Source organism: Grammomys surdaster, unplaced genomic scaffold, assembly GCF_004785775.1.
Source record: "Grammomys surdaster isolate TR1022 unplaced genomic scaffold, NIH_TR_1.0 125863, whole genome shotgun sequence".
Classification (NCBI taxonomy): Eukaryota; Metazoa; Chordata; class Mammalia; order Rodentia; family Muridae; genus Grammomys; species Grammomys surdaster.
In genome coordinates this window covers 2,036,145-2,045,100 of record NW_021620689.1, presented here as the reverse complement: position 1 = coordinate 2,045,100, position 8,956 = coordinate 2,036,145, and the positions used below count along the sequence as shown (strand labels likewise).

General features: G+C 47.7%; 1 protein-coding gene across 1 annotated transcript in view; it reads left to right on the top strand.

The window, feature by feature from the left end:
* Positions 1-8,956, top strand: part of Inpp5b (inositol polyphosphate-5-phosphatase B) — a 63,753-nt gene that overhangs the window by 9,665 nt on the left and 45,132 nt on the right. Inside the window, 2 exon segments of the mRNA XM_028790120.1 lie at positions 2,116-2,306; positions 2,308-2,497. Of these exon segments, the coding sequence (XP_028645953.1) occupies positions 2,116-2,306; positions 2,308-2,497 (381 nt within the window).

Sequence of the window (8,956 nt, the reverse complement as noted above, 5' to 3'; positions counted from 1 at the left end):
AGAGAGAGAGAGAGAGAGAGAGAGAGAGAGAGAGAGAGAGAGAGAGATAGAGATAGAGAGAGATATTAAGGATATGTCAATTTTAGTGTCTGTCTTGCAGAGTTCTCATCTGCTCTTTCCTTGGGAGTTCCACACCCTGTCTGAGGTAACCAGCAGAGAAGTTCTGTACCAACTCTTATTGCTCTGAGTATCAGGACAATAGGAAGAAATACCCACCAGCTAACACGTGCACTTTACATATGAAGGGATTAGGGGCCAGGAGGAGGCTGTTCTCATTAATCCTCCCTGGGTGAAGTAGTGCCTCAGTCAAGAAACAACAGGCAAGGAAAGGAACAAACTGAAGACCTACTGCAAGCTAGACATTTTCCTAGCTATCTGGATGTTGCAAAACAAACCATCTTGTTTCATTTCTGGAGCAATAATAGTAAGGAGTAGATTTCCTGTTTTATTGATGAGTAAGCTTCTGACCCAAGTTTTAGGACACCCCCTCCCCAGCTCTAGGAACCCCAATAGTCTAGTCTTTCCCATTGGCCTCAATTCGACAATTAAAAAGACTAGTAATGGCAAGGTATTGTGGGACACACCTTTAATTCCAGGACTCAGGAGGCAGGGGCAGGTGGATCTCTGTGTGTGTCCAGGTGTATGCCACCACCTCCCAATTTAAAAATATTTTTTGAGAGAGGGGCTTTTAAGTGTCTTGTATAAGATGACACAGCAAATGTAAGATAAGAAACTTACCCTAAGACCTTTCATGAGTTGAAGTAACAAGTAGGTTTTTGACTCTTAAGATCCACCAAATGTCACAATTTTAGCTGGTGGTTGAGACCTCAGCTCTGCCACTTTCTGTGCGTGGATGTGGATGGTTGGGTCTTTTACTTCTTCAGACTTTAGCTTTCTGATCTGAATGGTAGAAATAGAAAGATAAGCCTGACTTAATTAAGAATCTAAGGGTGTTGTGAGGATCAGATAAGATTGGATATGGGTTAGTAGTAAGTAACATTGAAAATAATTTGAAAGCAGTGCCTGGCCATGCCACAACCCAGGACTTGAGCTTTGGTCTCCTCAGTGCAGATGGAGCTGGTTCATGCAGTTATACTAGCTGAGCAGGCAGGACGAGAAGGGTTTAGCAAGAAGGGTTATTGCTACAGTTTGAGAGTCAGACAGAACTGGTTTAAGTCAGAAGCAGAGGTTGCTCAGGAACTTCTGGAGGGGAGGGATGGAGGGGTGCCCATTGGGATGGGAGTACCAGGTTGTCTTTGTGTGTGTGTGTGTGGACAAGGTTTCAACGTGTAGCACAGGCTGGCTTTCCTTGCTTACTAAAGCTTGAGATTACATGAGTGTAGCCCAGGCTGATCCTGAACTTCTGATCCTCCCGCTTCAACCTCCAGAGTTTTGGGATTATGGATGTGTGTCCCCCCTCACCCCCACAGTTTTATGAGGTGCTGGGTATCCAACCCATAGCTTGGTGGTGAGCGCTAGGCAAGCACTCCTACCCAGCTGCATCCCTAGGCCCCAGAGGGCTTGTCTTAATAGTATTATTATTATTATTATTATTTTGGTTTTTCGAGACCGGGTTTCTCTATGTAGCCCTGGCTGTCGTGGAACTCACTCTGTAGACCAGGCTGGCCTCGAACTCAGAAATCCACCTGCCTCTGCCTTCCAAGTGCTGGGATTAAAGGCGTGCGCCACCACCGCCTGGCTTTAATAGTATATTAAATAACATATGAAATATAGCTTATTTCTAGTTTGTTGCGGCCAGGAAGTTCAGAAGAAGGATGGGCGGCGAAGTTAAAACTCCCAGCCTTTTCTTTAGTGCTAGCATCTGGTTTAGTATCCACTTTGTGACCTTACATTTATCCTTCCTGAACTCAGTTGCTTCCTCTATAAAATTAGGATAATAATTCTCCACCTAATAAAGTTTGTTGGATAATGAAGCCTGTTCTGCTTTAGCAGAACGCTTTCGTCTTCACTTCAGTTAATTGCGTTTGGATTTCAGATCCAAGCTGAGCAGTAGCGAAGCGGGCTTGGAGAGTTTCCACCACATACACTCTTACAGAAGTGCAGCTGGCTTTTCAACCCTGTGGCTCAGTCCGTGCTCCACTGTCCCCGCCACAGGTTTCGACCCTGAGACGCGGGATCCGGAGTTTCTGTGGCTGTCCAGACATAGATGCGCCGAGCTCGACGCCGAGTCCTCGAAACCGAGCGAGTGGAATTCTGACCCGGGTACCCGGAGTGGGTTCGCGCCCATTGGAGGAGGCAGGTATCAGTCTGGGAATGCACGGCGAGGGTTGGAGGATGTCTTGCCTCAGGGGCCCTGGCTACATTCTGCTTTGGGGCGGAGCCACTGAGAAGCCGGAATTTCCATTGGCGGGGGAGGTGCATGAGGGCGGGCCTGTGAGAGGACGGAGCGCGCGCGGCGGGCGGCGGGATGAAGCGCTTGAGGAAGCAGACTGGGAAATGTCGGCAGGCGGCGGCTCTCGGGAGCGCGACTGTGCAGGTCGGGCGGTCTCTGCGGAGCGGGGCTACGGTGTTGGGCTTTCGGGAGGACTGGCAGGTCGGCAGATGGCTGCGTGGGGGCGAAGGTCAAGGTCTTGGCCATCGGCGAGGCGGGGATGCTACGGCTCAAGTTCTGCTGGGAAGTTACTCTCCTCCAGGCGTGAGGGCAACAGGCCGGTGACCAGCGGGTACCCGGGAATCCTAAGGCAGAGGGGTTAAGGAAGCCCGGTTGGTGGCCAAGTGTGTGACCTCGTGCTGCTTGCATATTCCCTTTGGCGTTTCGGTTTCTCCGGCCGAGGTAGTTCCTCAGTCCTGGCCTTTCGAGGGTGGTGTGTGTCTGTGGGGGTGTGCGCGACTGTGACAGACTTGTCTTCGGATGAGGCGTGGTGTGTGCTAGCATTCTCTGTGCTCTACAGCCGCTAGGACAGAGTGGCCTGTGCACGTAGCTGGAGTGCAGGGAGCCCTGGCTACTGTGAGACTTGAGGCCCTCCGGGGTGAGGTTAATAGGTGAACCCAACCAGGTTTCTGCCACTTGTCCCTTGGTGGATAATGTGCACTACAAAGGCTAATTGTTGAACAAGGTATTGTCCTTTGCAGAGGGAGAGAGAGGCTCGGGGCTGAAATTTGGGTCAACCTTGTGATTTAGGGCTCCCTGGCGTTTGTTTTCTCCAGGGTGTTGTCCATGAAGCACCAGGCTCCTAAGGGCTTTGGCGCAATCACTAGTACCCATTTCTGTCATTCCTGTCCGCCCTTTGCTAGTGACAAAAGTCGTCAAGTAGCCTTGTCAAGTATGGGCCAGGACGTTTGCAATTATGAGGCTTGAAAAGTATGAGGAGTTGGAGCGAGGTGATACATTGGTTAAGAGTTTGTAAAACGAGAGGAAACTAGGCAGCAGAGGACTTCCTCAGCCTTTCCTTCCTCGAAGCTACCATAAGATGCCACGGAAGCCCTTGATGGTGTAGATAGTGTTCGTCTTTCTCGGGCTTATCTCAGAGCTCACTTGCACAGCTGTTGATTCAGTTTCCATGAGCTTCTGGTTTGTGGTACTGGGACCGGTGAATGTTTAAGATTAACCTGGTTTCTTGCCCTTTACAACAGGCTACCAGAAATGCAGTTAAGTAGAGAACAGGCACAGTGGCGGCACAAAGAGGTGGCCTCTGCCTTCTGCTCACACGCCAGAGCTGGGCTTCTAGTAGAGAGATATAGACCATGAGAAATCAGGGCAACCAGCTCTGAAAAGAGTTATCTGCCCCAGGGTGAAATATGTGCACCGGTCTCGGAAGCATTCATCTCACTTCACAAAGGAAAAGTGGCCACATCCTGGAGAGGAATTACTGTCAAGATTTTGCTTTGACTTTTTAATTCCAAAGATTCATCCTCATCATAATTCCCAATAGTATATGAGATTATGTAACTGCTAAATTTGCGCTGTTGAAACTGGAAAGGATGGTACCAAACCAAGCCCCCATTTCTGTTTGGGTCATCTCTAATTCCAGAGTTACTCTAGCCTCAACAGAGAGTCACTTCTTCTTTAAGAGATGGAAGGAGGGCTGGAGAGATGGCTCAGCGGTTAAGAGCACTGACTGCTCTTCCAGAGGTCCCGAGTTCAAATCCCAGCAACCACATGGTGGCTCACAACCATCCGTAATGAGATTGGATGCCCTCTTCTGGTGTGTCTGAAGACAGCTACAGTGTACTCATCAATAAAATAAATAAATAAATATTTAAAAAAAAAAAAAAAAAAAAAAAAAAAAAAGAGATGGAAGGAACCCTTTGGAGCCACCCCAGGATGCACCAGTAGATCCAGCCCCAGTGGAAACAAGTAGTGGATTTTGATTCTTCCTATGTGTAGACCATCAAAATACCCACTTCCCCAAAACCTGAGGAACTAACCCAAGGCAAAATGCTGCTTCCCAGTGCTGTTGGTAGCCAGGTGCGGTAACAGATGCCTGCAATCCCAGCAGGTGAAAGGTGGGAGCAGCAGAGCAAGGAGTTTAGAGTCATCGCTTAGGTATACTACCAGTGAGCACAAGGCCAGTGGCTAGTTAGGCTACTTGAAGTGAAACACCATCTCATTCAAACAAACAAACAAACAAACAAACATTCCAACAACAATGGATTAAAAAACAACTATTCTTTAGGAGCTGTCATTCTGATGAAGAAAGGTCTGCTAGGCTAGTGTGTAAATAGAGCTGAGGGGACACAGGTCCCCTCAGCAGCATAATGGTTGTTGTAAACAGAAACATCTTGAAGGTCTGAGTGGGGGCAAACTGACTCTGGCCTTCATCTCATTCTTTTGCCTTGTTAAAGGAAGTTCTCACTTTAGTGATTCTTTCCCCCAAACTCCTTTCTTTTGTTAGTCTCAGCTGAATTCAGAAGTGCCAAGGTGAGGCTGGGGAGACCTGAGTTCATATCCCTGGATCCCCTGTAGAGCCAGGCACCATATGGTGGGCGGCTATAATCCCAGGGTTCCTGTGGTGTGATGGGAGGTGGAGGCAGGAGAATCTCTGGATGCTCGAGGGCCACCTACCTTGCTGTATTCAGGGATGAATAAGGGATTTTTTCTCAAGGGAGATGGAAAATGAGGACTGTATATCCACATGCAGACTCGTCGAACAAAGAATCAAGACTTCCAGGGTGACTTGGTGGGAACTGTAGTAGGAAAAAGAGATGGAGCTAGTTTCTGACTAAGTCTGTGTCTTCAGGTCACGGATGTGTCAGCTCCGGGCTGTGGTGTGGAATCACAGTGGCTGATGCTTGCTCTTGGTTTCTGGAACATTATGGTCTTATTTTGATTTTGGACTGGTCGATGTTCGAGACGGTAGCTGTTATCTGATTGCTTTTAACTTTGAGATGCTCATTCCTTCCTTAATAAGAACAGAGTGTGGCTTGGGAGAAATGTCTCATTACTGCTGTCTGGCAGCCTAAGGGTTCTGTAACTCACACAGCCGCACTGGGGATGCCGCGTGGGGCTCAGTATCATCCAAGTCCTTTCGCAAATCGTTCACCAGCATTTAAGTCTGGGTTCATGGCAGAGTCCTGGAGTTCTATTCTGGAGGATACATTTGAAAGGAGGTAGTTGAAATCCCATGGGGGTAATTTAACCAGACAGCAATAGCAAGAGCAGGAGCTGGGGCCCAGCAAAATAGCTCGTCAGGTAAAGGCTCTGGCTACCAAGCTTAATGCCCTGAGTTTAGCTCCTGGAACTTACGCAGTAGAAGGAGAGAACTGACTGGCACACATGCAACATGTCATGTGTGTGCCTGCTCACATCACACACTGACTTCCACACACAAATTCATAATAAATGAGGGAATAAATGGAATTTCAAAAACCAACAAAGTGGTAATAACAATTTTTTTCCCCAAGATGGGGTTTCTCTTTGTAACTCTGGCTGTCCTAGAACTCACTCTGTAGATCAGGCTGGCCTGGAGCTCACCTAGACCCGCCTGCCTGTGTTTCCTGAGTATTGGGATTAAAGGTGTGCACCACTACCACCCAACAAATTTTGATGTTTTGAAGAAGGTTCTTTTTGTTTTCTTCTAGCTTATGCAAAGGTAGGCAGCTTTTTAGGGAGGAGGGAGAGAGAGGAGAAGAAGGAGGAGGAGGAGGGAGAGAGAGGAGAGAGGGAAAGAGAGAAGAAGGAGGAGGGAGGGAGAGGAGAAGGAGGAGGAGGAGGGAGAGAGAGAGAAGAGAGAGGGAAAGAGAGAGAAGGAAGAGGAGGGAGGGAGAGAGGGAGAAAGACAGAGAGAGGGAGAAGAAGAGGAAGAGGAGGAGGAAGAGGAGAGAGGGAAAGAGAGAGAAGAAGGAGGAGAAGGGAGAGAGAGGAGGGAGAGAGGCAGAGGAGAGAGAGGGAGAAGGAAGAGGAAGAGGAGGGAGAGAGAGGAGAGAGGGAAAGAGAGAGAGAAGAGAGAGAATGTGTGTATTTAGAAGCCTTAGGTCATCTTAGGTAGCCAGCTTGTTTTTTGAGATAGGGTCTCTCATTGGTCTTTAGTTCTGATTAGTCGAGACTGTTTATAGAGTCCCAGGATTCATCCTGCCTCTGCCTCCCCAGTCCTGGGACTGCAGGTGAAACCCATTGCTCCTGGCTTTTTACTTGGGTGGCAGGGGTTGACGTCAGGTCTTCATGCTTATGCAGCAAACACCTTACTGACTGAACTCTCTCTAGCCCTGCAACCAAATTCTCACCGAAGTCTGTTACGAATATTTTCCCCTGGTCCCAGGAAGCAAAGCATTAAAAACTCTGCCTGGCCTGTGAAAGGAAATGACTACTATTTATATCTCAGGGTAGCATGAAGGGTAACCTACATTACCAGAGCTGGAGCCAGAGAGAATGTTAGAAAAATAGCCTGTGGGTAGCTTTTCTCCTTCTTTCATTGGGCTTTGTCTGTATTAATAAGTAAAACCCGTGTGACCGATACAGTCTTTCATCGTGGAGAAGATGAATTTGCCTTTTGTTTATCTTAGAGATGGAAACCCTGCCCGTCGTGCCCACCGCTGTAGGAAGTTCTTCAGGCTCCTAAGCAAATTAATTTGAGTCACTTGTTTCTTTGAACAGAACAGAAAGGTACTCAGTTCCTTCCTTTTGTTGTTTCTGTCTCCATTTTTCCCCTTTGTGCCATCCAACCTCTGGCTTCCACAGCAGGTAAACCTCCTCCTTAATAATCGTTTTCTTACCAAAAGAGTTGGTTTGGGAATGTTTTGTCTGGACTCACAGACACTCAATTAGGATTGGAGCTTTACGCAGAAATCCTCAAGGCCTGACAGTTGAGGAAGAGGGAAGCATCAATATTTATTAGAGGAAGGACAGTGTTGGGGCAGAGACTTTGACTCTGTGTATGTTGTTGTTGTGTTGCCTAAAATACACTGTAACAACAAAAACCCAAACAAAAAAGAAAAAAAAAAATCCCAACAAAACGGAAAGTAGCCAGGCATGGTGGCTCATGGCTGTAATCCCATCTACCACTGGGGAAGCTACACAGATCCCAGCTCAATAGTATGTGTAAGGTCCCCAAGTCCCCAGCTCTAGAAAAAAGAGTGGAAGAAATCCTTTCATAATATTGTAGACTTTACTGACGATCCATCTATGGACCGAAGTTAGCAAATATTAACAGGAGAGAGACTTTCATTCTTGGCATTTTGATAAGGATTTAAACAAAGTGTATGTATCTGTGGCCTGGGTATTTTAAAAATGAAAAACGTGCTTCAACAAGTCACCTATTTCGATTGTTCTTTTCTTTCTTTTTTCTTTGGGTGTATATGTGGTGTGTGCCTGTGTGAGTGCACATGTGTCTTTGTTGGTGTGCGGAGGCTGGAAGAGGGTGTGAGGTGCCCTCTTCTTTTGCTTTCTGCCTCATTTCTTGACACAAGTGCTTTCACTGAACCTGGACCTTCCCTGGTTTTCTGCTAGGCTGGTGGCCATTTGAACCCCAACAATCTTCTTGTGCCCCCAACCCCTTCTTGCCAATGCTGGGCTTACAACATGCACTGCCGTCCTGTCTTTTCATGCGGGCGTGGGGCTCTAAACTGAGCTCCTCATGTTCACCCAGCAAGTGTTCTTTACCTACTGAGCCATCTCCTCCCCAGCCCCTGACTGGGAGACGGGAGTAAATTCTTACATCTGTGAAATGGGAGCAAAAGTTTGCTTTCTGGAAGGAGGAATGCTGACTTCCTTCCTTAGGGGTACTAATTTTTTTGGGGGGGGGGAAGTGGACCTTGTATATGCCTATCCACAAGAGCTTAGACTCTGGTGGCTTCTTAGGCCTATCCAGGAGTGGATTCTTCCCTCTGAGAGCTGTAGATCCTTTCAAAATCCTGGGATTACCCGTGATGCAGTGTGCTGCTACACTCAGCTAAGTTTTTACCCACTTGTCTCTCTCCTCCCTTTTTTGGAAGCGGAGCTTCACATAGCCCAGGCTAGGCTTGAGCTTCTGAGGTTGTCCATGAACTCTTGGTCCTCCTACCTACACCTCCCACCTGCTGAGATTATAGAGCTTGTGTTCTGCCTGCTGTCACAGTCTTTCCCCCCTCACTCACTCCTGGCTCTTTTCTCTCAGTGCAAGCACTGAAAGCCATGGTTGTTTTATTTTATTATTATGTTTTCCTTTATCAGACAGAAATCTTGAATGATAGCCCAGGCTGATCCCTAGCTCATTTTGTAGCCTAGGCTGGCCTTGAACTCATGGCAAATCTGTCTCAGGTTCCCGCATGCTGGGATTGTAGGCTACTATGTCCCATCTTCTGTGGTTATACTGGATTCTTCTCTCTCTCACATCTGGTAAGCAACATTGTTTTTAATTGCAGCATTGCCTCTGTCTACTTATATTACAAACTTTTGAGTCTTTCTTTCTTTTCTCTCTCTCTCTCTCCCTCTCCTCCCTCATCCTCTCTCTCTCCCTCTCCTCCCTCTCCCTCTCCCCCTCCCCCTCCCCTCTCCCTCTCTCTCTCCCCCTCCCCTCCC